The 27,695-nt window shown below is 46.1% G+C and overlaps 1 protein-coding gene across 1 annotated transcript in view; it reads left to right on the forward strand.

The window, feature by feature from the left end:
* LOC122929135 overlaps positions 1-27,695 on the forward strand; it is an 82,667-nt gene that overhangs the window by 33,588 nt on the left and 21,384 nt on the right. The window contains exon 3 of the mRNA XM_044282629.1: positions 22,620-22,766. Coding sequence (XP_044138564.1) covers positions 22,620-22,766 — 147 coding nt within the window. The remainder of the gene's footprint in view (positions 1-22,619; positions 22,767-27,695) is intronic.

Raw genomic sequence — 27,695 nt, forward strand, 5'->3', positions numbered from 1 at the left:
GCCTGTCAGATAATGTTGTGCACTATGTTTATTGGTGTAGTAAATGCATTTATATGCTGCTAATTTTAATATAATCAACAACCCAAAAACAATAAAATAATTGATTCTAAATATGTGACTATAGGCAAATGTATTTGGGTCTAAATTCGTTATCACTTCCAGATACTTTTGTGTGTTGCCCTATTGGTGTAGTAATAATCACGTATTTATTGTGAGGGGTAGCTTTCTTTCTGGGGATCATCCTCACAGATACCTTCGCAGACAACAGGTTTTCAAGTCCCAAGTTGTGCTTTATTGCCACACAAGCACAAACAAATGATAAAAAACAAAATGCAAGGTTGCCCGACTATGCACTAAACACAGTTTATCCCTGACTCGCCTAAGTCACCGTTCACACACAAGTGAACCCATGTTGTATTCCACAGCCTAATTTCCATCAGCCTCCTGGCTGTTACCACACCGGTGTCTTTTGGAGGATTGTGGTCTAGTTGTCCGCCCGACGCCAACCGTGCAACCCTTTACCCTAGGCGTTGCTGGACCCCCCAAACCTCAGGCTAATCCCAGTCTCGTGGTCTCTCAGCGCTTCCAGCTCAGACCACACACAGAACCACTCCAGGCTTCTGTAAAACACAGTACATGCGCCTCTCACTTTGACGAAAATCTTTATGCTCCGTTAATTGTGGCACCTGTTGCTGCCTCAGGCCTGACCACTGATGGGAAAGAGATTGATAATTCTGCCATTCTTGTCTCCTAACAGCCATGAGGCCTGTCACTGTCTCACAATATGTTGCTAGTTTGAATGTAATCAGTTCCCAATAAAAACAAAAATTGATTCGAAATGTGTTTGTGAACACAGAAATTAAGGGAAACTGATTAAAGGGGCGGGCACTGTGGAAGTCACTGTTAAAGGGGCGGGCACTGTGAAGGTCACTGTTAAAGGTGCAGCTACTATGAAGGACACTGTTAAAGGGGTTGTCAATGCTAATGGGGCGGTCACTGTTAAAGGGGCAGACACTGTGGAGGTCACTGTTAAAGGGGCAGGCACTGTAAAAGGGGTGGGCACTGTGAAGGTCATTATTAAAGGGGTGGGTACTGTAGAGGTCACTGTTATGGGGGAAACTGTCAATATATTTTTACGACACATGGAAATATAAAATGAAATAGATGAAATATACCAGTGCGAAGCCGGGTCCTTCTGCTAGTACATTATATATACTGGTTTATTATATTAAACCCCACAAAAAAAGGATTTTTATAAAAATGGGAAAAAAAATGTTTGTTTGCTTGCAGATATCTGCTTTTGAGGTGCACTTGCACTTCTGATAGCAGGCACAGCCAGGCACATTGTGCCAGACTCCCTAGGATTGTTTTCCTGGCAGAAACTCTAACACCCAACCACCTTCACTCACAGCCCAGCACAGAATGGCATTCTACTAGGACACCTCATTGCCTCCTGCAGCACTAATTGGCTCATCCAAGCTGTCTGCAAGCCTGTGAGAAAATCAGGTCAAGCCCACCCCCCACTTCCTCTCAGGGTGATGTGAGGTCTTTTCCCCCCCTGACATGTGCCCTAAAATTGTCACTACACACCATTTTAGTGGATTTGTCTGAAATTAACCTGGAAAGATTCAGGTTCATCTGCCATCCAAAAAATAGCAAAGTTCAGACAGAACTCAGTTTGGTTGCTCATTCTTTGAGCTCATTCAATTGAACGTATGTGTTTTTCACGGATCCACAAAACACGGATACCGGCGGTATACATCCTGTATTTTGCAGAACGCACACAGCCATCCCTATGATAGAAGAGCCTATTCTTGTCCTCAATTGCAGACAAGAATAGGAGATGCTCTAACTTTTTTGCAGGGCCATGGAACGGAAGTACGGATGCCTAAAGCACATTAGTGTGCTGTCAACATCTTTTTCGGCCCCATTGAAATAAATGGGTCTGCATCCATTCCGCAAAATTTCAGAATGAATGAGGACACATAAATTGAGATGGCATTGCGGTTTCGCCTGGAAGTCCACAAAATACTGATTAAGGGGTTTGATATACCTGCTTCCACAAAATACTGATTAAGGGCATTGATATACCCGCTTCCACAAAATACTGATTGAGGGCTGTGACATAGCTGCTTCCACAAAATACTGATTGAGGGCTGTGATATACCTGCTTTCACAAAATACTGATTGAGGGCTGCGATATATCTGCTTCCACAAAATTCTGATTACTGGGTTTGATACACTTGCTTCCACAAAATACTGATTGAGGGCTGCGATATACCTGCTTCCACGAAATACTGATTAAGGGGTTTGATATACCTGCTTCCACAAAATACTGATTGAGAGTTAGGACATACCTGCTTCCACAAAATACTGATTGAGGGCTGCAATATACCTGCTTCCACAAAATACTGATTGAGGACTGCAATATACCTGCTTCCACAAACACTGCTCTTCTCTAGAGACTTAGGATCAGGGTCATTTTGAAAATGACAGGCAGAGGAAGAGGCAGGCTGTTCCGCAGGGGTGGTAGAGATTGGGCAGGTGCACCAGGCCGCAGTCTAAGTGGGAAGTTGGAGAAGGCACGTGTGATTACTTCAAAGGGCGCACCAGAGTTGATTGAGTGGCTCACTCACCCTTACACTTCTGCACCCTCCTCATCCTCTGTATCTGCACCCTTCTCACTCTCTGCTGTGTGCACCCCCAAAGACACCACCACCATAGCCCATAAATCGTGGTAAGCCCAACACTCACCTAGGGATGACCGTCTTAAGAAGGCACCTCGCCTCCCATCACCGAGCACAGTGGGAGCAACGCAGTCAGAACTAGAGATGTCCCGAATAGTTCGCCGGCGAATAGCTCCCGGCGAACATAGCTTGTTCGCGTTCGCCGCGGCGGGCGAACATTTGCGATGTTCGGTCCGCCCCTATACATCATCATTGAGCAAACTTTGACCCTGTACCTCACAGTCAGCAGCCAAATTACAGCCAATAAGCATCAGACCCTCCCTCCCAGACCCTCCCACCTCCTGGACAGCATCCATTTTAGATTCATTCGGAAGCTGCATTCTTAGTGAGAGGAGGGACAGTGCTGCTGCTGATTCAATAGGGAAAGCGTTAGCTAGGGCATTGTTCTGTGTCCACAAACTCATCTGCTGTAAGGACAGCGTCCTGACAGCACCCCAAAAAGCCCTTTTTAGGGCTGGTACATCAGTCTGCTTTTTTTTATCACTTATATAGGGTGGCACAGTACCTTGCACGCATAGTACCACTTATCTAAAAAAAATGACAGGCAGGGGCCGTCGTGGTCGTGGTGCTGTGATTTCCACTGGCCCTGGAATAATGCCCAGTGTTCAGAGGCCAGGTACCCTGAACCCGAAAAATTTGGAGAAAATAGTTGTCTGGCTTACACAGGACACCCAATCTTCAACAGCTTCCGCTAAGAATCTTGACGCACCATCCTCCTCCAGCTCAGCTTTGGTCACCTGCTCTCAAGTTACCACTCTCCCGCCCGCCGCCACCACAGCCGCTTCACTTGATCCGTCAGAGGAGTTATTTACACATCAGTTGTATGAAATTAGTGATGTGCAACCATTATTGCCAGAGGATGTAGATAACAGGGATATGTCTCAGTCAGGCAGGATTACACACATGGACGTACAGTGTGATGATGATGATGATGTTGTACCCGCTGCTGCTTCCTTTGCTGAGGTGTCAGATACAAGTGAAGTGGTTGATGATGACGATGTGTCCGTGGATGCCACTTGGGTGCCTGCTCGAAGAGAAGAAGAAGAGGGGGAAAGTTCAGAAGGGGAGACAGAGAGAAGGAGGAGACGAGTTGGAAGCAGGGGGAGGTCATCGCAAGGAGCTAGTGGCACAGTCAGACAGCATGTATCGACACCGGGGTCAGCCAGACAGCACGTCAATCAACGCACGCTGTTGCCACCACCAGAATGCCGTCATTACAAAGCTCAGCAGTGTGGCATTTTTTTTGTGTGTCTGCCTCTGATAACAGCAATGCCATTTGCAACCTGTGCCAAAAGAAACTGAGTCGTGGGAAGTCCAACACACACCTCGGTACAACTGCTTTGCGAAGTCACATGATCGCACATTACAAACGCCTATGGGATCAACACATGATGACAAGTAGAAGCAGCACACAAGCTCAAAGCCACCATTCTCCTCCTGGTCCAGCATCTTCAGCCACGTCAACCACTGCTGTCCTCCTTGCCCCCTCTCAACCACCCGCCACTCCGCCTCTCACCTTCAGCAGTTCCTGCTCATCTGTCCACAGTCAGGTGTCTGTCAAGGACATGTTTGAGCGTAAGAAGCCAATGTCACAAAGTCACCCCCTTGCCTGGCGTCTGACAGCTGGCTTGACGAAACTCTTAGCCCGCCAGCTTTTACCATACCAGCTGGTGGAGTCTGAGGCCTTCAAAAAATTTGTCGCTATTGCGACACCACAGTGGAAGGTACCCGGACAGAATTTTTTTTCAAAAAAGGCAATCCCAAACCTCTACTCAGTGATTGAAAAGGAAGTCATGGCATCTCTGGAATACAGTGTTGGGGCAAGGGTCCATCTGACCACTGATACCTGGTCTGCAAAGCACGGTCAGGGCAGGTATATCACCTACACTACGCATTGGGTCAACCTGCTGACGGCTGCCAAGCATGGAATGCGTGGCTCTGCAGCGGAGTTGGTGACACCGCCTACTCCATCCTCTTCCATAACCTCCTCGGCTGAGTCCTCTTCTGCTGCGGCGTCGGGCTGCACATCAACTGAATCCCTCTAGCTCCCCAGGGGCAATTCCACATCCCGGATACGACAGTGTCACGCTGTCTTGGGGTTGACTTGCCTGAAAGCAGAGAGCCACACCGGACTAGCACTCTTGTCCGCCCTGAATGCACAGGTGGATCAGTGGCTGACCCCACACCAACTGGAGATCGGCAAAGTGGTGTGTGACAATGGAAGCAATTTGTTGGCGGCATTGAATTTGGGCAAGTTGTCACATGTGCCGTGCATGGCACATGTGTTGAATCTCATCGTACAACGCTTTGTGTCTAAGTTCCCAGGCTTACAGGACGTCCTCAAGCAGGCCAGGAAGGTGTGTGTCCATTTCAGGCGTTCCTACACAGCCATGGCGCACTTTTCAGATATCCGGCAGCGAAACAACATGCCAGTGAGGCGCTTGATTTGCGACAGCCCGACACGTTGGAATTCAGCACTCCTAATGTTCGACCGCCTGCTCCAACAAGTAAAAGTCAACAACGAGTATTTGTATGACCAGGGTGCTAGAACAGCCTCTGCGGAGCTGGGAATTTTTTTGCCACGTTACTGGACGCTCATGCGCAATGCCTATAGGCTCATGCGTCCTTTTGAGGAGGTGACAAACCTAGTCCGTCGCACCGAAGGCACCATCAGCGACCTCATCCCATTTGTTTTCTTCCTGGAGCGTGCCCTGCAAAGAGTGCTGGATCAGGCTGTAGATAAGCGTGAAGAGAAAGAGTTGAGGTCACCATAACCACCAGAAACAGCCTTGTCATCATTGCTTGGCGGACCTGCGGCAACGCTGGAAGAGGAGTATGAGGAAGAGGAGTCAGAGGAGGAATGTGGCTTTGAGGAGGAGGAAGACCAACCACAGCAGGCATTCCAGGGTGCTCATTGTTGTCACCTATCTGGGACCCGTGGTGTTGTACTTGGCTGGGGGGAAGAACAGACCGTCAATTACATCAGTGAGGATGAGGAACGGGAAATGAGTAGCTTGGCATCCAACCTTGTGCAAATGGGGTCTTTCATGCTGTCATTTCTGTTGAGGGACCCTCGTATAAAAAGGATGAAGGAGAACGACCTGTACTGGGTGGCCACGCTACTAGACCCCCGGTATAAGCAGAAAGTGGCGGAAATGCTACCAAATTACCGAAAGTCGGAAAGGATGCAGCAGTTCAAAAACAAACTAAAAAAATATGCTTTACACAGCTTATAAGGGGGATGTCACAGCACAACGGGAATCTAACTGGGGAAGAGGTGAAAGTAATCCTCCTCCTACCACGACAGGACGCTTTACAGATGTGTTGTTGATGGAGGACATGCAGAGCTTTTTCAGTCCTACACATCGCCACAGCCCTTTGGGATCCAGCCTTAGAGAACGACTCGACCGACAGGTGGCAGACTACCTCGCCTTAACTGCAGATATCGACACTCTGAGGAGCGATGAACCCCTTGACTACTGGGTGTGCAGGCTTGATCTGTGTCCTGAGCTATCCCAGTTTGCGATAGAACTTCTGGCCTGCCCCGCTTCAAGTGTCCTGTCAGAAAGGACCTTAAGTGCAGCAGGAGGCATTGTCACTGACAACGGTCAAAAAAGTGTTGATTTCCTCACCTTTATTAAGATGAATGAGGCATGGATCCCGAAGGGACTGACAGGGGGGGATACATTTGACTAACAAAAGGCCTGATGACATGCCTTGGCCTCAAAATGGTACCCATGCTGCTGTATTTAATGTCTGCATACCGGATGACTTTCGTGAATTCTCCGCCAACAAATAGGGTTCAAGCCGCAATGTTTTAGTCACCTTTCTGCCTGGAAAACATCAATTTTTCCAGCCGCTGCTACAACAGCGGCTGCAACAATACCATTATTTTTCAGGCATGTGTACATGCCTAATTTTTCTGGCCTCTGGTGGTGCACTGTGGCTCCAAAAACAAAACAAAAAAAAAGGCACATACATGTGTCAATTGCGTATCACAATGAAGCGATCATCACCTCTATGAGTGTGTTGGCAATGTTGTCATACCCCAGATGATAAGGCCGTTGCTTCATTATGATCAGACCAAAAGCGATCGGCTGGATAATATTTCATAGAAAAAACATGAATTTTCTTTATTTATTTTTTTTGTATGGGTTTTTAATACATAAAATAAAAAATCATAATAAAGTCTCTTAATAGTTTATTAGAAATAATGCAGACAATTTAAAAAATCCCCATCAATTCCAATACAAAGCAAGTACAAAGCTCAGAACTAAATTATTTCAGGATGTCTTAATGGTTCGTTAATTCGACAATGGTTAATCAATTCGACACACGTCCCCAGATAGGGGAGGTAACAGGGATTAAACTGATAGGAATAGGACTAGTTAAGACACCACTCATATAGGGTGTCACAGCACATTGCTCCGTGCACGCGCAGTGCCCCAACTTGGGAGTAAGAGGACCGACCAAGCTGCTTTTTCCATCTCCCGGTTACTAAAATCAATTCAGTTTGGTGTATCAGAGTTTGGTCTGTCACTGTGAAGGCAGTCGAAGGTACCTGGCCTACATTTTTTTTCAAAAAAGGCAATCCCTGATATGGGACGTAACAGGGATTAAACTGATGAGAATAGTACTACAGAAGTGGCATTACTCATATCGGGTGTGACAGTAAATTGCACGATACAGACGCAGTGACCGTGGATTCAAACAAAGGGGAGGGAGCCAGCGTTTTTTTTAACCATCTCCCCGTTCGAAAAATCAATTCAATAAATGGACCCCAGATTGGGGACGTAACAGGGATTAAACTGATGAGAATAGTACTACAGAAAATACCACTTATATCGCGTGTGACAGTAAATTGCACGGCGCAGACGCAGTGACCGTGGATTCAAACAAAGGGGAGAGAGCCAGCGTTTTTTTAACCATATCCCCGTTAGAAAAATCAATTCAATAAATGGACCCCAGATTGGGGACGTAACAGGGATTAAACTGATGAGAAGAGAACTACAGAAAATAACACTCATATCGGGTGTGACAGTAAATTCACCTTTCGGGGACCCTTGGTGTTGTACGTGGCTGGGTGGAGGAAGAAACCTTCAATGACATCAACGGGACATGGCTAGCTTGGTATCCAACCTTGTGCAAATGGCGAGTTTGCGGTTGGGCAAATGGACTGTTTGTGGTTGTTTGCGGTGCATTAAAAGGAGAGTTTGGTCTGTCAATGTCTGTGAAGCGGGCGTAACCCTTACACTACCTGATCGATACAACATCATACCTAATGTTTTAAAGCACGTTATTCCAAACAATTTAGGAATGTTAGGTGATTTATGCCCTTTGTGGATTAAAACCAGACTCTGCGTCAACTATGTAATTTTCCATGGGAGTTTTGCCATGGATCCACCTCCGGCATGCCACAGTCCAGGTGTTAGTCCCCTTGAAACAACTTTTCCATCACTACTGTGGCTAGAAAGTCCTGCCTCTTCTTCTTCTACTCTCTCCTCCCATTTGTCCTCCACTCCCCCTTCCACCATGCCATTGTCTCGTTTATCTGGTAGAAGGCAGGCTTATGTGGCCCAAATGTTCGAGCGTAAAAAGTTGATGACGCCGGATAACCCTATTGCCCAACAGCTGACCGCTGACTTGTCGGAACTGCTAGCCCGCCAACTACTGCCATATAAACTGGTGGACTCGGAAGCCTTTAGAAAATTTGTGGCCATTGGCACACCGCAATGGAAGGTCCCCGGAATAAAACATTTCTCTCAGAAGGGCATCCCTGAACTATATGGCCACGTTCTGCTGCAAGTTAATATATCTCTGGCACACAGTGTCGGTGCCAAGATACATCTGACCACAGACACGTGGTCTAGCAAACACGGGCAGGGAAGGTACATAACTTTTACTGCCCTCTGGGTGAACCTTCTGAGAGCCTTAAAGCATGTAACCAGTGGCTCCCGTGTGGATTTGGTGTTACCGCCAAGGATTGCCTGCAGGCCTGCCTCTTCTTCTCCTCCTCCGTCTCCTCCTCGGCTGACCCCTCCTTTTCCACTGCTACCACCTCTTCCGCTGTGTCCCACAAGCTTCCCAGAATCTATGCGACATCCCAGGTGAGAAGTTGCCATGCTATGCTGCTGCTGTTGTGCCTGGAAGCCAAGAGCAACACCGGTCCTACACTGCTTTCAGCTCTGCGGTCACTGGCCGATCAGTGGCTAACCCCGCTCAATCTTTCAGTTGGTAAAGTGGTGTCGACAACGGTGCCAATCTGCTGAGCCCGCTGAAACAGGGCAAAGTGCCACATGTGCTGTGCATTGCACACATCCTGAACTTAGTTGTGCAGCGATTCGTTGCCAAATACCCCAGGGTCCAGGACATCTTGCTGCAGGACCGGAAAATCTCTGGACATTTTAGAAAATATTTCACGGCCATGGCTCGCCTTGCTGACGTTCAGTGGCGACAACACCTGCCCGTCAGACGTCTGATTTGTGACAGCCCAACGCACTGGAACACCACCTTGTATATGCTTGATAGGCTGCTCCAGCAGCAAAGTGCCATTCATGATTACTTGTACAAACTCTGCAGCAGGACATGTTCTGGGGAGCTTGGTTTCTTTTCACCGTGCTAGAAGTGTTGATAGCAAATATTCTAATCACTAATTTTTATCGCAAATATTGGCACTTGGAGAATTCACGAATATCTAGAATATAGTGCTATATCTTCGTAATCAAGAATATTGTAGATTTTTTTAATTCAGTGCCCAAGATCCCTCAATGCTTCATTCTTGGGGGCCAATGAGAAGGCTGCAATATGTGTGACTTTAGGAGTAGTGTTTATCGCAAATTTTCGTATTGCAAATTTTTATCGCAAATTTTTTATCGATAATTTTCTAATTGCTGATTTTCACAATCAAGTAAACAATGACTGGAGATCACGAATTTGTGAAAATATTGCAAATGAGAATTTTGCCCCTGCCGCTAAGTGGCTGCTGATGCGCAACACATGCAGACTTCTGTGGCCATACGATGAGATCACCAAACTGGTGAGTCGCAGCCAGGGCACCATCAGTGACATCGTACCATATGCCTTTTTTTGAGTGTGCATTGCATTATGTAAGTGATGCTGAATGAATTCCCAGTGGGTCTTCTCCATCTGAGACAGGCAAGTCTGAAGAGGAGTCAGAGGAGGATGGTGGCTATGGGGAGGAGGAGGAGGAGCAAGAAGAGCAGGCTTTGAGGGGACTTTAAACTTTTCGGGAATCCCTCGTGTTGTCCGTAGCTCGGGAGAGGAGACCGAGGACAACATTCTCCTTGGCGATGAGCAGTAGCCAGGGTGCTCCACCACTTCCAATTTAGTGCAAATGGTGGCCTTCATGCTCCAGTGTTTGAAGAGGGACCCTCATATAAAAACCATAAAGGTCATGGACCTGTACTGGGTGGCAACATACTTAGACCCCCGGTACAAACACAAAATGGCAGACATGTTACAAGCATCACAGAGGGCTGTCAGAATGCAGCATTTCCAGGCCTTGCTGCGAGAGATGCTGCATTCTGCTGTTGCGGGCACTGGCAGAGGAATTTCCACCCACAGCAAAACAGGTGCGGGGACCAGTCCTACCATGCCTGCAAAAAGAGGGTTGTTTGAAGATGTGTTGGTCACTTCGGATATGAGATCATCCTTGCAGTCAACCCATCGAGAGCCACCCTTCGGATCCAGTCTCAAAGAACGCCTAGACCGACAGTTGTCCGACTACATCGGGTGTGTAGGCTTGACCTGTGGCCAGAGCTGGCAAAATTTGCCATGGAACTCTTGGCTTGCTCCTCGTCGAGTGTCTCAGTATCTGAGGAAACAAAGCAATGGCTGATCTTAGGGAAACCAGCTACAGAAAACACTGTGGAGCCTCATTTAAGAGTCTGGACACAGCATTCCAAAGTGCAAAGCTCCCTGGAAAACAGTAATATGCAAAATAATTGTGGAGCCCCAGTTATGGGTCTTCAACACAGTGAAAGCCAGATATCCCTCAAAGGAAGGAAAACCGAGCAAAGGGGTGTCCCCATTACAGTGATCACCAAATCCACCATATTAAGTGGCCCCTATGTCAAGATCACGCTCTTTTACAAGCTTTAAGGATGTGACGGGGAAGACCTTAGCCAGTTATCCATCAACAGACAGCTGTTTCAGGGTGTTGCCCCTCATCAGTGTGGAGTAGGATTCCGGCTAACCAGGAGTAATGCCTTGGAGACTACTTAAACAAAACAATGGCTGATCTTAGGGAGACCAGCTACAGAAAACACTGTGGAGCCTCATTTAAGAGTCTCAACACAGCAATCCAAAGTGCAAAGCTCCCTGGGAAACAGTAATATGCAAAATAATTGTAGAGCCCCAGTTATGGGTCTTCAACACAGTGAAAGCCAGATATCCCTCAAAGGAAGGAAAACCGAGCAAAGGGGTGTCCCCATTACAGAAATCACCAAATCCACCATATTAAGTGGCCCCTATGTCAAGATCCCGCTCTTTTACAAGCTTTAAGGATGTGACGGGGAAGACCTAAGCCAGTTATCCATCCACAGACAGCTGTTTCGGGGTATTGCCCCTCATCAGTGTGGAGTAGGATTCTGGCTAAACAAGAGCAATGCCTTGGAGACTACTTAAACAAAACAATGGTCTCTCTTAGGGAGACCAGCTACAGAAAACACTGTGGCGCCTCATTTAAGAGTCTCGACACAGCAATCCACTGTGTTGAAGACCCATAACTGGAGCTCCGCAATTATTTTGCATAGTATCTGAGAAAAGGGATTTAGGGATCATTATTTCAGAAGACTTAAAGGTAGGCAGACAATGTCACAGAGCAGCAGGAAAAGCTAGCAGAAAGCTTAGGTGCATAGGGAGAGGCATTACCAGTAGGGATGAGCGAACTTGAACTGTATAGTTTGGGTTCGTACCGAATTTTGGGGTGTCCGTGACACGGACCCGAACCCAGACATTTTCGTAAAAGTCTGGGTTCGGGTTCGGTGTTTGTCGCTTTCTTGGCGCTTTTTGACGCTTTCTTGGCGCTTTTTGAAAGGCTGCAAAGCAGCCAATCAACAAGCGTCATACTACTTGCCCCAAGAGGCCATCACAGCCATGCCTACAGCCATAGCCTCTATTTAAGCTGGAGTCACATAGCGCCGCCCGTCACTCTGCTCTGATTAGCGTAGGGAGAGGTTGCGGCTGTGACAGTAGGGCGAGATTAGGCAGATTAACTCCTCCAAAGGACTTGATTATTGATCGATCTGCAGCTGTGGATCATTGAGCTGCTGATACTCAATTGCTCACTGTTTTTAGGCTGCCCAGACCGTTTGTCAGTCACTTTTTTCTGGGGTGATCGGCGGCCATTTTGTGTCTTGTGGTGCGCCAGCACAAGCTGCGACCAAGTGCATTTAACCCTCAATGGTGTGGTTGTTTTTTGGCTAAAGCCTACATCAGGGTGAAGCTGTCACACCAAGTGCATTTAACCAGCAATAGTCTGTTTATTTTTTGGCCATATACTACATCAGGGGCAAGCTGCGCCTGTCACCAAGTGCATTTAACCCTCAATGGTGTGGTTGTTTTTTGGCTAAAGCCTACATCAGGGTGAAGCTGTCACACCAAGTGCATTTAACCAGCAATAGTCTGTTCATTTTTTGGCCATATACTACATCAGGGGCAAGCTGTGCCTGTCACCAAGTGCATTTAACCCTCAGTAGTGTGGTTGGTCAAGCTGTCACACCAAGTGCATTTAACCAGCAATAGTGTGGTTATTTTTTGGCCATATCCCAGTCTAATTTTGTCAGTAAATCTATCACCCAGCGCCTAAACTCTAGGCCTCAAATTTATATCCCGCTAAATCTGTCGTTACTGCTGTACTGTTCTGGCTGGGCAAGTTATTTAGTGTCCGTCAAAGCACATTTTTTGTTCTGGGTTGAAATACAATTCCCAATTTAGCAATTTCCTAATTTAGCGGTTTCTGCTATGTCAGAGCTATTTGAAATCTATCCCTAAAAGGGTATATAATATTCAAGGTGCACATAGGGTCATTCAGAATAACTTCACACACACGCTACTGTGCATTTCCAAGTCTAATTCCGTCAGTAAATCTATACCTGTCATTCAGCGCCTAAATACTAGGCCTCAAATTGATATCCCGCTAAATCTGTCGTTACTGCTGTACTGTTCTGGCTGGGCAAGTTATTTAGTGTCCGTCAAAGCACATTTTTTGTTCTGGGTTGAAATACAATTCCCAATTTAGCAATTTCCTAATTTAGTGGTTTCTGCTATGTCAGAGCTATTTGAAATCTATCCCTAAAAGGGTATATAATATTCAAGGTGCACATAGGGTCATTCAGAATAACTTCACACACACGCTACTGTGCATTTCCAAGTCTAATTCCGTCAGTAAATCTATACCTGTCACCCAGCGCCTAAATACTAGGCCTCAAATTTATATCCCGCTAAATCTGTCGTTACTGCTGTACTGTTCTGGCTGGGCAAGTTATTTAGTGTCCGTCAAAGCACATTTTTTGTTCTGGGTTGAAATACAATTCCCAATTTAGCAATTTCCTAATTTAGTGGTTTCTGCTGTATCAGGCCTACTTTAAATACATCCATAAAAGGGTATATCAGAATCAAGGTGCTGATAGGGTCATTCTGAATAACTTCACACACACGCTACTGTGCATTTCCAAGTCTAATTCTGTCAGTAAATCTATACCTGTCACCCAGCGCCTAAATACTAGGCCTCAAATTTATATCCCGCTAAATCTGTCGTTACTGCTGTACTGTTCTGGCTGGGCAAGTTATTTAGAGTCCGTCAAAGCACATTTTTTGTTCTGGGTTGAAATACAATTCCCAATTTAGAAATTTCCTAATTTAGTGGTTTCTGCTGTATCAGAGCTATTTGAAATCTATCCCTAAAAGGGTATATAATATTCAAGGTGCACATAGGGTCATTCAGAATAACTTCAAACACACGCTACTGTGCATTTCCAAGTCTAATTCTGTCAGTAAATCTATACCTGTCACCCAGCGCCTAAATACTAGGCCTCAAATTTATATTCAGCCTAATTTAAATACAATACATTGGGCCAAATAATATTTTTGTTGTTGTGGTGAACGATAAAAATGAGGAAAACATCTAGTAAGGGACGCGGACGTGGACATGGTCGTGGTGGTGTTAGTGGACCCTCTGGTGCTGGGAGAGGACGTGGCCGTTCTGCCACATCCACACGTCCTAGTGTACCAACTACCTCAGTTCCCAGTAGCCGCCAGAATTTACAGCGATATATGGTCCGGCCCAATGCCGTTCTAAGGATGGTAAGGCCTGAGCAGGTACAGGCATTAGTCAATTGGGTGGCCGACAGTGGATCCAGCACGTTCACATTTTCTCCCACCCAGTCTTCTGCAGAAAGCGCACAGATGGCGCCTAAAAACCAACCCCATCAGTCTGTCACATCACCCCCATGCATATCAGGGAAACTGTCTGAGCCTCAAGTTACGCTGCAGTCTCTTATGCTGTTTGAAGACTCTGCTGGCAGGGTTTCCCAAGGGCATCCACCTAACCCTTCCCCAGCGGTGGAAGACATAGACTGCACTGACGCACAACCACTTATGTTTCCTGATGATGAGGACATAGGAATACCACCTCAGCATGTCTCTGATGATGACGAAACACAGGTGCCAACTGCTGCGTCTTTCTGCAGTTTGCAGACTGAACAGGAGGTCAGGGATCAAGACTGGGTGGAAGACGATGCAGGGGACGATGAGGTCCTAGACCCCACATGGAATGAAGGTCGTGCCACTGACTTTCACAGTTCGGAGGAAGAGGCAGTGGTGAGACCGAGCCAACAGCATAACAAAAGAGGGAGCAGTGGGCAAAAGCAGAACACCCTCCGCCAAGAGACTCCGCCTGCTACTGACCGCCGCCATCTTGGACCGAGCACCCCAAAGGCAGCTTCAAGGAGTTCCCTGGCATGGCACTTCTTCAAACAATGTGCTGACGACAAGACCCGAGTGGTTTGCACGCTGTGCCATCAGAGCCTGAAGCGAGGCATTAACGTTCTGAACCTTAGCACAACCTGCATGACCAGGCACCTGCATGCAAAGCATGAACTGCAGTGGAGTAAACACCTTAAAAACAAGGAAGTCGCTCAGGCTCCCCCTGCTACCTCTTCTGCTGCTGCCGCCTCGGCCTCTTCTGCTGCTGCCGCCTCGGCCTCTTCCTCCGCCTCTGGAGGAACGTTGGCACCTGCCACCCAGCAAACAGGGGATGTACCACCAACACCACCACCACCTCCGTCACCAAGCGTCTCAACCATGTCACATGGCAGCGTTCAGCTCTCCATCTCACAAACATTTGAGAGAAAGCGTAAATTCCCACCTAGCCACCCTCGATCCCTGGACCTGAATGCCAGCATTTCTAAACTACTGGCCTATGAAATGCTGTCATTTAGGCTGGTGGACACAGACAGCTTCAAACAGCTCATGTCGCTTGCTGTCTCACAGTATGTTGTTCCCAGCCGGCACTACTTCTCCAAGAGAGCCGTGCCTTCCCTGCACAACCAAGTATACGATAAAATCAAGTGTGTACTGCGCAATGCCATCTGTGGCAAGGTCCACCTAACCACAGATACGTGGACCAGTAAGCATGGCCAGGGACGCTATATCTCCCTAACTGCACACTGGGTAAATGTAGTGGCAGCTGGGCCCCAGGCGGAGAGCTGTTTGGCGCACGTCCTTCCGCCGCCAAGGATCGCAGGGCAACATTCTTTGCCTCCTATTGACACCTTCTCCTTCTCGGCTTCCTCCTCCTCTTCTTCCACCTGCTCATCCAGTCAGCCACACACCTTCACCGCCAACTTCAGCACAGCCCGGGGTAAACGTCAGCAGGCCATTCTGAAACTCATATGTTTGGGGGACAGGCCCCACACCGCACAGGAGTTGTGGCAGGGTATAGAACAACAGACCGACGAGTGGTTGCTGCCGGTGAGCCTCAAGCCCGGCCTGGTGGTGTGCGATAATGGGCGAAATCTCGTTGCAGCTCTGGGACTAGCCGGTTTGACGCACATCCCTTGCTTGGTGCATGTGGTGAATTTGGTGGTGCAGAAGTTCATTCACAACTACCCCAACATGTCAGAGCTGCTGCATAAAGTGCGGGGCGTCTGTTCGCACTTCCGGCGTTCACATCCTGCCGCTGCTCGCCTGTCTGCGCTACGGCGTAACTTAGGCCTTCCCGCTCACCGCCTCATATGCGACATGCCCACCAGGTGGAACTCCACCTTGCACATGCTGGACAGACTGTGCGAGCAGCAGCAGGCCAGAGTGGAGTTTCAGCTGCAGCACGCACGGGTCAGTCGCACTGCGGAACAGCACCACTTCACCACCAATGACTGGGCCTCCATGCGAGACCTGTGTGCCCTGTTGCGCTGTTTTGAGTACTCCACCAACATGGCCAGTGGCGATGACACCGTTATCAGCGTTACAATACCACTTCTATGTCTCCTTGAGAAAACACTTAGGGCGATGATGGAAGAGGAGGTGGCCCAGGAGGAGGAGGAGGAGGAGGAGGAGGAGGAAGAGGGGTCATTTTTAGCACTTTCAGGCCAGTCTCTTCGAAGTGACTCAGAGGGAGGTTTTTTGCAACAGCAGAGGCCAGGTACAAATGTGGCCAGCCAGGGCCCACTACTGGAGGACGAGGAGGACGAGGATGAGGAGGAGGTGGAGGAGGATGAGGATGAAGCATGGTCACAGCGGGGTGGCACCCAACGCAGCTCGGGCCCATCACTGGTGCGTGGCTGGGGGGGAAAGGCAGGACGATGACGATACGCCTCCCACAGAGGACAGCTTGTCCTTACCCCTGGGCAGCCTGGCACACATAAGCGACTACATGCTGCAGTGCCTGCGCAACGACAGCAGAGTTGCCCACATTTTAACGTGTGCGGACTACTGGGTTGCCACCCTGCTGGATCCACGCTACAAAGACAATGTGCCCACCTTACTTCCTGCACTGGAGCTTGATAGGAAGATGCGCGAGTACAAGCGCACGTTGGTAGACGCGCTACTTAGAGCATTCCCAAATGTCACAGGGGAACAAGTGGAAGCCCAAGGGCAAGGCAGAGGAGGAGCAAGAGGTCACCAAGGCAGCTGTGTCACGGCCAGCTCCTCTGAGGGCAGGGTTAGCATGGCAGAGATGTGGAAAAGTTTTGTCAACACGCCACAGCTAACTACACCACCACCTGATACGCAACGTGTTAGCAGGAGGCAACATTTCACTAACATGGTGGAACAGTACGTGTGCACACCCCTCCACGTACTGACTGATGGTTCGGCCCCATTCAACTTCTGGGTCTCTAAATTGTCCACGTGGCCAGAGCTAGCCTTTTATGCCTTGGAGGTGCTTGCCTGCCCGGCGGCCAGCGTTTTGTCTGAACGTGTATTCAGCACGGCAGGGGGCGTCATTACAGACAAACGCAGCCGCCTGTCTACAGCCAATGTGGACAAGCTGACGTTCATAAAAATGAACCAGGCATGGATCCCACAGGACCTGTCCGTCCCTTGTCCAGATTAGACATTAACTACCTCCCCTTAACCATATATTATTGTACTCCAGGGCACTTCCTCATTCAATCCTATTTTTATTTTCATTTTACCATTATATTGCGAGGCTACCCAAAGTTGAATGAACCTCTCCTCTGTCTGGGTGCCGGGGCCTAAATATACGCCAATGGACTGTTCCAATGTTGGGTTACGTGAAGCCTGATTCTCTGCTATGACATGCAGACTAATTCTCTGCTGACATGAAGCTAGATCCTCTGTTACGGGACCTCTCTCCTCTGCCTGGGTGCTGGGCCTAAATATCTGACAATGGACTGTTGCAGTGGTGGCTGACGTGAAGCCTGATTTTCTGCTATGACATGCAGACTAATTCTCTGCTGACATGAAGCCAGATCCTCTGTTACGGGACCTCTCTCCTCTGCCTGGGTGCTGGGCCTAAATTTATGAAAATGGACTGTTGCATTGGTGGCTGACGTGAAGCCTGATTCTCTGCTATGATATGAAGACTGATTCTCTGCTGACATGAAGCCAGATTGTCTTTTACGGGACCTCTCTCCTCTGCCTGGGTGCTGGGCCTAAATTTATGAAAATGGACTGTTGCAGTGGTGGGTGACGTAAAGCCTGATTCTCTGCTATGACATGAAGACTGATTCTCTGCTGACATGAAGCCAGATTGTCTGTTACGGGACCTCTCTCCTCTGCCTGGGTGCTGGGCCTAAATATCTGACAATGGACTGTTGCATTGGTGGCTGACGTGAAGCCTGATTCTCTGCTATGATATAAAGACTGATTCTCTGCTGACATGAAGCCAGATTGTCTGTTACGGGACCTCTCTCCTCTGCCTGGGTGCTGGGCCTAAATTTATGAAAATGGACTGTTGCAGTGGTGGGTGACGTGAAGCCTGATTCTCTGCTATGACATGAAGACTGATTCTCTGCTGACATGAAGCCAGATTGTCTGTTACGGGACCTCTCTCCTCTGCCTGGGTGCTGGGCCTAAATTTATGAAAATGGACTGTTACAGTGGTGGGTGACGTGAAGCCTGATTCTCTGCTATGACATGAAGACTGATTCTCTGCTGACATGAAGCCAGATTGTCTGTTACGGGACCTCTCTCCTCTGCCTGGGTGCTGGGCCTAAATTTATGAAAATGGACTGTTACAGTGGTGGGTGACGTGAAGCCTGATTCTCTGCTATGACATGAAGACTGATTCTCTGCTGACATGAAGCCAGATTGTCTGTTACGGGACCTCTCTCCTCTGCCTGGGTGCTGGGCCTAAATTTATGAAAATGAACTGTTGCATTGGTGGCTGACGTGAAGCCTGATTCTCTGCTATGATATAAAGACTGATACTCTGCTGCCATGAAGCCAGAATGTCTGTTATGGGACCTCTCTCCTCTGCCTGGGTGCTGAGCCGAAATATCTGACAAAGGACTGTTGCATTGGTGGCTGACGTGAAGCCTGATTCTCTGCTATGACATGAAGACTGATTCTCTGCTGACAAGAAGCCAGATTGTCTGTTACGGGACCTCTCTCCTCTGCCTGGGTGCTGGGCCTAAATTTATGAAAATTGACTGTTACAGTGGTGGGTGACGTGAAGCCTGATTCTCTGCTATGACATGAAGACTGAATCTCTGCTGACATGAAGCCAAATTGTCTGTTACGGGACCTCACTCCTCTGCCTGGGTGCTGGGCCTAAATTTATGAAAATGGACTGTTGCATTGGTGGCTGACGTGAAGCCTGATTCTCTGCTATGATATGAAGACTGATTCTCTGCTGACATGAAGCCATATTGTCTGTTACGGGACCTCTCTCCTCTGCCTGGGTGCTGGGCCTAAATATCTGACAATGGACTGTTGCATTGGTGGCTGACGTGAAGCCTGATTCTCTGCTATGATATGAAGACTGATTCTCTGCTGACATGAAGCCAGATTGTCTGTTACGGGACCTCTCTCCTCTGCCTGGGTGCTGGGCCTAAATTTATGAAAATGGACTGTTGCAGTGGTGGGTGACGTGAAGCCTGATTCTCTGCTATGACATGAAGACTGATTCCCTGCTGACATGAAGCCATATTCTCTGTTACGGGACCTCTCTCCTCTGCCTGGGTGCTGGGCCTAAATATCTGACAATGGACTGTTGCATTGGTGGCTGACGTGAAGCCTGATTCTCTGCTATGACATGAAGACTGATTCTCTGCTGAAATGAAGTCAGATTGTCTTTTACGGGACCTCTCTCCTCTGCCTGGGTGCCGGGGCCTAAATATCTGAGAATGGACTGTTCCAGTGGTGGGTGACGTGAAGCCAGATTCTCTGCTATGGGACCTCTCTCCAATTGATTTTGGTTAATTTTTATTTATTTAATTTTTATTTTAATTCATTTCCCTATCCAGATTTGTTTGCAGGGGATTTACCTACATGTTGCTGCCTTTTGCAGCCCTCTAGCCCTTTCCTGGGCTGTTTTACAGCCTTTTTAGTGCCGAAAAGTTCGGGTCCCCATTGACTTCAATGGGGTTCGGGTTAGGGACGAAGTTCGGATCGGGTTCGGATCCCGAACCCGAACAGTTCCGGGAAGTTCGGCCGAACTTCTCGAACCCGAACATCCAGGTGTTCGCTCAACTCTAATTACCAGTAGAAAGAGGGAGGTGCTCATGCCGCTCTACAGAGCACTAGTGAGACCTCATTTGGAGAATTGTGCGCAGTACTGGAGACCATATCTCCAGAAGGATATTGATATTTCCATCTGAAGTCATGATTCCTCCCTGCTTAAGTAACTTAAGCAGTGAGGAAACATGACTTCAGGTGGACAAAAAATACGAATAGTCTAAAAAACTAATATATTCTATATAGTGCTGTATATTTGTTTTTCGAATATTCGTAATATTCTAGAACAAGAATATATAGCAATATAGCGAATATTCAGAAAAAACAAATGTAGAACAATTTAGCTAATACAGTGCTATAATATTTTTTTTTAATAGTTGTAATTTTTTTTCCAATCTGAACTCCAGAAGATTAAAGCACTATATTAACTAAATTGCTCTATATTATTTTTATCTTTTTATTTTATTTTGTTAATATTCGCTATATTGCTATATATTCTTGTTTTTGAATATTAGGAATATTCAAAAAAAACAAATATATTAGTTTTCTAGAACATTTGTCTTTTTTTTTAATCTGTACAGTTGTTTCCTTTTGGCATACTCCTCCCCGACAAGCGTCCACGTCACCATGGGAACGCCTGGGGGTTAGAATATACCATCGGATCTGAGTTTTCATGATTTCGTTTATTCTCATTGTAAAAATTTGCATCATGAAAATTTGCAATCAACACTACTCCTAACGAATATTCGAATTTGCGAATATTCGACGAATATTCTACAAAATATTTGTGAAATATATGCACCTCAACACTATTCGGAAAGGGGGAGAAATTAAAAAAATTGCTATTAGTGTTTAGTCAGGTCTAATTATATCTCTGCCTGCGGTGATACATTTATATAAAAGAAAAAAACAGAAAGAGGCAGCGCCTCTTGTGTAGAACCTTACAGACAATAATACAGAATTACACTGATTATGCTTACCATGTGGTGTTGTGAAGAGTCACAACACCTATGTTTCGCCTTGCTGGAATTTATTCCCGTCCGGTCTACGGGGGATGGATCTGCATCTGCTGCCTTGGTCTATGCCCTTTTTCCCATCGCTCACGGTCAAAGAGATAAAGCAGGTTTAGTTGAAAGAAGAAGATCGGACCAAATTTAAACGGCGCTGATGCAGAATAAAGACTCCGTGTTGAGATGTTACCATATAGGTAATCTTTTATTCAAAAGTCTACGCGTTTCAGGGGCGGACTGCCCCCTTCATCAGGACAATAAAACTCCCAATAAGTTTTATTGTCCTGATGAAGTCCGCCCCTGAAACGCGTAGACTTTTAAATAAAAGATTACCTATATGGTAACATCTCAACACGGAGTCTTTATTCTGCATCAGCGCCGTTTAAATTTGGTCCAATCTTCTTCTTTCAACTAAACCTGCGGTGATACATTGTAAGGTCCCCTGCACACAGGCATCTGATCTGCAGTTTTTTTCTCACAAAAAAAATAACCACTATAGAAACAACTTGCATTTTTTCCTATTACACATACGGATTTTAGGACTTTTTAGCCAAACTATTGTCAGAGCACCCGATCCATCTCCAACTTTATTGCTCAGAGCACCCTGATCCATTTCCAACACACAATAGTCATTATAGTCCTCACCCTCCTCGTTACTTTTATCATATTTATGATGGGATCCTTGTTCCCCCTTCCACCTTCTGACTTTGTGTTTGCTCAGAGTGCCACTGTTGCTACCATTGCACATACTATCACCACTACCAATACAGGTGCTGCTACTACCACCACCAACACAGCACCTGTATTGCACCTGTCATTAACAGAGAGACTCAAGTACTCAATAACGGTGGCACACAGGGAGATGTCACTAATATAGTTATGTTCAGCTGACATTAGCACATCGCTAATGCCAGCCAGCTTAATACCCATTTTTTTATGACAGAAACCCTTTAATAACCTCCATAATTTTATTATTATTATTATTATTATTATCTTATAGTGGACACCCACAGTCACAGATACTATAGTAAAGTCCTAGGGAAAGGAATCCAGAGAGAGACCGCATCAGCTAACAAGTTTCTGAGTGTATTGCTAAAAGTTCTTTGTTTAACCCTCTGTGCCTGGTTCCTTTCTCCATCATCTTTCTCACTGCATTGAACCCCTGGGAGCAACAGTCTGAGGCAGGACACTGCAACACCACATCTTTTACAACTTTACAACTTTCTCCCCAGGGGCTCCTTGCACATCCCCTACCTTCCTCCCCTTTTTCTTGACTCTCCATTTGATAAGTGCTAGGAAATTGGTCTCTGGAATAGGTGCCTTATTCTCTAGGCCTTTGTGGCCCATGGCAAAGTGTCATGCCTTCTTTTTTTCCTCCCTGTTGAATTAGTCAGCTAAGCGGATCGAGGCCCGAAGGGTAAAACAGCGTGTACATAAGACTATACATCATACAGTGCATTTTTGTGAATGGAGATTGGCTAATACCTCCTGTGGAGGTGCTGCAGGGAAGTTGAACTTGTGCTCTTAGGTTTCCCCAGAGGTTACAGCTGATCACTGGAGCGCCCAGCAGTGGGGCACTTTGTGATCAGCCTCTTGTCAAAGAGTCCTTCTAACCAACAGTTCCAAAGTGGAAAACCTGTTAAAGAATTCCTTTTATAATTTTGGAAAGAAAAAAAAAAAATGTTATGTTTCTTTGTAGGTGGAATGAATGCTGCATTTTTGGGCAAGTCACTTGCATGGACATCTGAATGTAGCCCCTTGGACAGCAGGAGCGCGCAGCAAGAAGAAGCCAGGATATTCACATCACAATGTAACTCGAAAGAGTGCAATATTTCTAGTCCTGCATGTAAGTCATCTATTTCTGTCTTTTTATACATATACTTGTAGTTTGGAAAAGAAAATAGTTCCTTGACTCTAGGGCTCCAGGTTTACTAGCACAGCCCCTTTCACACGGGCGAGTTTTCTGTGCGGGTGCAATGTGTGACGTGAACGCATAGCACCCGACTGAATCCTGACCCATTCATTCCAATGGGTCTGTGTATATGAGCGTTTTTTTTTTTACGCATCACTTGCGTGAAAAATGCAGCATGTTCTACATGCTGTTCTATCCTGAGTTTTTTACGCAGCCATGGCCCCATAGAAGTGAATGGGGCTTCAGTGAAAAACGCAAGTGCGGATGCAATGTGTTTTTCACTGATGGTTGCTAGGCGATGATGTTTGTGATACTTCAGTTTTTTATCACGTGCATGAAAAACGCATCAAAACGTATCACACCTGCGCGGAAAAAACTGAACACAATCACAGAGAAAACTGACTGAACTTGTCTGCAAAATGGTGCAAGTTTCGCTGAACGCATCTGGACCAAATCCATCACGCTCGTGGGAAAAGGGCCTTAGATTCCACATACTGCGCCCTTCCTTACCTTTCCTGTTGACTTGACATATTGTGAGATGAACAGAGCAAGATGACCGGTTTTAACCCCTTAGGGACGCATGAATTACTGGTACGGCATGTTTTCCTGAGGCCTTAAGGACCCATGACGTATCGGTACGTCATGAGTTTAAAATGCGATTGCAGTGCTGCGGGGGTTAATCGGAACAGGATGCCCGCTGAAATCATTCAGCGGGCATCCTGTCACAACGCCGGGGGGGTCATTTGACCCCCCGTATCGGCGATCGCAGCAAACCGCAGGTCAATTCAGACCTGCGGTTTGCATCGCTTTCTGCAGTTTCTTATCCCTGCGGTCCCTGACAGCAGGGATCAGAAACTTTAAAATGCCCAAAATAAAGATTTTTTCACCCCCTGCACCCTTGAATGATTTTATGCTAGCGGGTGGTGCAGGGGGGGGGAAGTTGCAGGCGGTGCGGGCGGTGCGGGAGGCGGGCGGTGCGGCAGGCGGGATCGCGATCCCCCGCCCGCCTCCTCTTGAATATTCATTGGTGTCCAGTGGGTATACCAGAGTGTCAGCACATTGCTGACACTCTGGTATAAACGGCTGACATCTGTGCTGTGATGTCAGCCGTTTAACTCTTTCCATACCGCGGTCCGTATGGAGCTCCCTCCCTCTTCCATCGAGGGGCTGCTGTGCCTTTGCAGCCCCCAGACAGAATGGAGGGAGTCACAGAGGGAGGGATCCCCCCTACTTCCCCTTCCCCGTCTGCTCAGTTGTGGCAGAGGGGGAAGGTTCCCATGGCAACAGGGCGCCTTCTCAGACATCCTGCTGTCCATGGTGCTGAATAGATCTGTGCTAAAGGCAGAGATCTGTTCAGACAAAGTGTAAGTAAAATACAGTACAATAGACTATATAGTGTACTGTACTGTATTATACAGACCGGAATCTTCAAGAACCAAGTGGATCTGGGTCAAAAAAGATGTAAAAAAAAGGTGAAAAAAGTAAAGATAAAAAAACACATTTATCACTGAATAAAGATAAAAAAAAAAATAATACACTACACATATTAGGTATCGCCGCGTCCGTAACGACCTGATGTATAAAACGGTCATGTTACTTTCCCTGCATGGTGAACGCCATAAAAATAAAACAAAATGAAAACTATGAGGAAATTGATATTTTGCCGACCTTACTTCCCAAAAAAGGTAATAAAAGTGATCAAAAAAGTTGCATGTACGCCAAAATAGTACCAATCAAACCGTCATCTCATCCCGCAAAAATCATACCCTACCCAAGACAATCGCCCAAAAACTGAAAAAACTATGGCTCTTAGACTATGGAAACACTAAAACATGATTTTTTTTGTTTCAAAAATGAAATCATTGTGTAAAACTTACATAAATAAAAAAAAAGTATACATATTAGGTATCGCCGCCTCCGTATCGACCGGCTCTATAAAAATATCACATGACCTAACGGTGTAAAAAAAGCTATTTTTTGTCATCTTACGTCACAAAAAGTGTAATAGCAAGCGATCAAAAAGTCATATGCACCCTAAATTAGTGCCAATCAAACCGTCATCTCATCCCACAAAAAATGAGGCCCTACCTAATATAATCGCCCAAAAACTGAAAACACTATGGCTCTCAGACTATGGAGACACTAAAACATGATTTGCTTGTGTTTCAAAAATGAAATCATTGTGTAAAACTTACATAAATAAAAAAATTGTATACATATTAGGTATGGCCGCGTCCGTAATACCCTGCTCTATAAAAATACCACATGATCTAACCTGTCAGATGAATGTTGTAAATAACAAAAAAAAAAAAAACGGTGCCAAAAAAGCTATTTCTTGTTATCTTGCCTCACAAAAAGTGTAATATAGAGCAACCAAAAATCATACGTACCCTAAACTAGTACCAACAAAACTTCCACCCTATCCCGTAGTTTCTAAAATGGGGTCACTTTTTTGGAGTTTCTACTCTAGGGGTGCATCAGGGGGGCTTCAAATGGGACATGGTGTCAAAAAAAACAGTCTAGCAAAATCTGCCTTCCAAAAACCGTATGTCATTCCTTTTCTTATGCGCCCTGCCGTGTGCCCGTACAGCAGTTTACGACTACATATGGGGTGTTTCTGTAAACTACAGAATCAGGGCCATAAATAATGAGTTTTGTTTGGCTGCTAACCCTTGCTTTGTAACTGGAAAAAAAATATTAAAAGGGAAAATCTGCCAAAAAAGTGAAATTTTGAAATTGTATTTCTATTTTCCATTAAATCTTGTGGAACACCTAAAGGGTTAAGACATTTGTAAAATCAGTTTTGAATACCTTGAGGGGTGTAGTTTCTAGAATGGGGTCATTTTTGGGTGGTTTCTATTATGTAAGCCTCACAAAATGACTTCAGACCTGAACTGGTCCCTAAAAAGTAGTTTTTTGAAAATTTCAGAAAAATTTTAAGATTTTCTTCTAAACCTTTAATCCTTGTAACATCCCCCAAAAATAAAATATCATTCCCAAATTGATCCAAGCATGAAGTAGACATATGGGGAATGTAAAGTAATAACTATTTTTGTAGGTATTACTATGTATTATAGAAGTAAAGAAATTGAAACTTGGAAATTTGCTATTTTTTTTACAAATTTTTGGTAAATTTGGTATTTTTTATAAATTAAAAAGAATTTTTTTTACTCCATTTTACCAGTGTCATGAAGTACAATATGTGATGAAAAAAGAATCTCAGAATGGCCTGGATAAGTCAGTTTCAAAGTTATCAGCACTTAAAGTGACACTGGTCAGATTTGCAAAAAATGGCCAAGTCCGTAAGGTGAAATAGTCCTTAAGGGGTTAAATAAATAATTTGTGTGACTCTGTAAGGCTTCTGCAAGTAGCATAAAAGTTTTACTTTTTTTATACCTTGTTATCTGGCACCACTCATCTTGGTAAATAAGGACACATGTCCACATAAAGATGGAAGGTAAGAAAGGAGACAAATCTACACTGAACAAAAATATAAATGCAACACTTTCGGTTTTGCTCCCATTTTGCATGAGCTGAACTCAAAGATCTGAAACATCTTCTACATACACAAAAGACCCATTACTAGAGGTGGGACGAATCCAATTTTTTGGTTAATCCGAAAATGTTCTCGAATCTATCGAATCTTTTGAATCTCGAATCCTATGAATCCTGTACATAAGAATTGTGTGAACGGTGTAAGAAACAAAGTGATCCAAACACTTATGGGGGGAATCTGTGGATGGCACTGTAATGGGGGGGATCAGTGTATGGCACTGTTATGGGGGGATCTGTGGATGGCACTGTTATGGGGGTATCTGTGGATGGCACTGTTATGGGTGATCTGTTGATGGCACTGTTATGGGGGATCTGTGGATGGCACTGTTATGGGGATCTCTGGATGGCACTGTTATGGGGGATCTCTGGATGGCAGTGTTATGGGGATCTCTGGATGGTACTGTGATGGGGGAATCTGTGGATGACACATATGCATCTTATGCTATGTGCCATCCACAGATCCCCCCATAACAGTGTCCCTGCAGTGTGAATGACCCCCAATACAGGGGCTGGGGGACGGCATCTGGATTAGTAATGACAGCGGGGATCGGTGCAGTCCCTGTATTTTAATGCACTGGCCCTGCTCACTGTTGTATAATGTTAATCTTATCTAACCTGTAGGCATTGTTAATAATAATCATTTGTAATCCAGTTGTATTACTTACAGCTAAGTTCCGTAGCAGGAAGGAGGCAGGCAGGAGGCAGGCGGGGAGGACGGGTGGGCGACGTGTCACTCACTACGTCATGCACCTGCGCCGCCCACTTTATGAATGAACCAGGCAGTGCGGGCGCGTGACATAGTGAGTGACGCGCCTCCCTCCTCCCTGCTACAGAATTTTGCTGTAAGTAATACAGCTGGATTACAAATGATTATTACTAATAATGCCTACAGGCTAGATAAGAATAAAATTATACAACAGTGAGCGGGGCTGGTGCATTAGAATACAGGGACTGTACCGATCCCCACTGTCGGGATTCGTCTGATTCGAATTCTACAAAATAGGTCGGGATTCGAGTCCACAAATCCCTTGAATCTTGTTAGATTCGAGGGTTTTGTGGATTCGACTGATTCGTCGTCCCACCTCTACCCATTACTCTCAAATATTGATCACAAATCTGTCTAAATCTGTGTTATTGAGCACTTCTCCTTTACCAAGATAATCCATCCCACCTCACAGGTGTGGCATATCAAGGTGCTGATTAGACAGCATGAATATTGCACAGGTGTGCCTTAGACTGCCCACAATAAAGGCCACTCTGAAATGTGCACAGTTTTGCCTTACTAGGGTGGGAGTGGGGGGCTAAAAA

Source organism: Bufo gargarizans, chromosome 2 (assembly GCF_014858855.1).
Source record: "Bufo gargarizans isolate SCDJY-AF-19 chromosome 2, ASM1485885v1, whole genome shotgun sequence".
Lineage (NCBI taxonomy): Eukaryota > Metazoa > Chordata > Amphibia > Anura > Bufonidae > Bufo > Bufo gargarizans.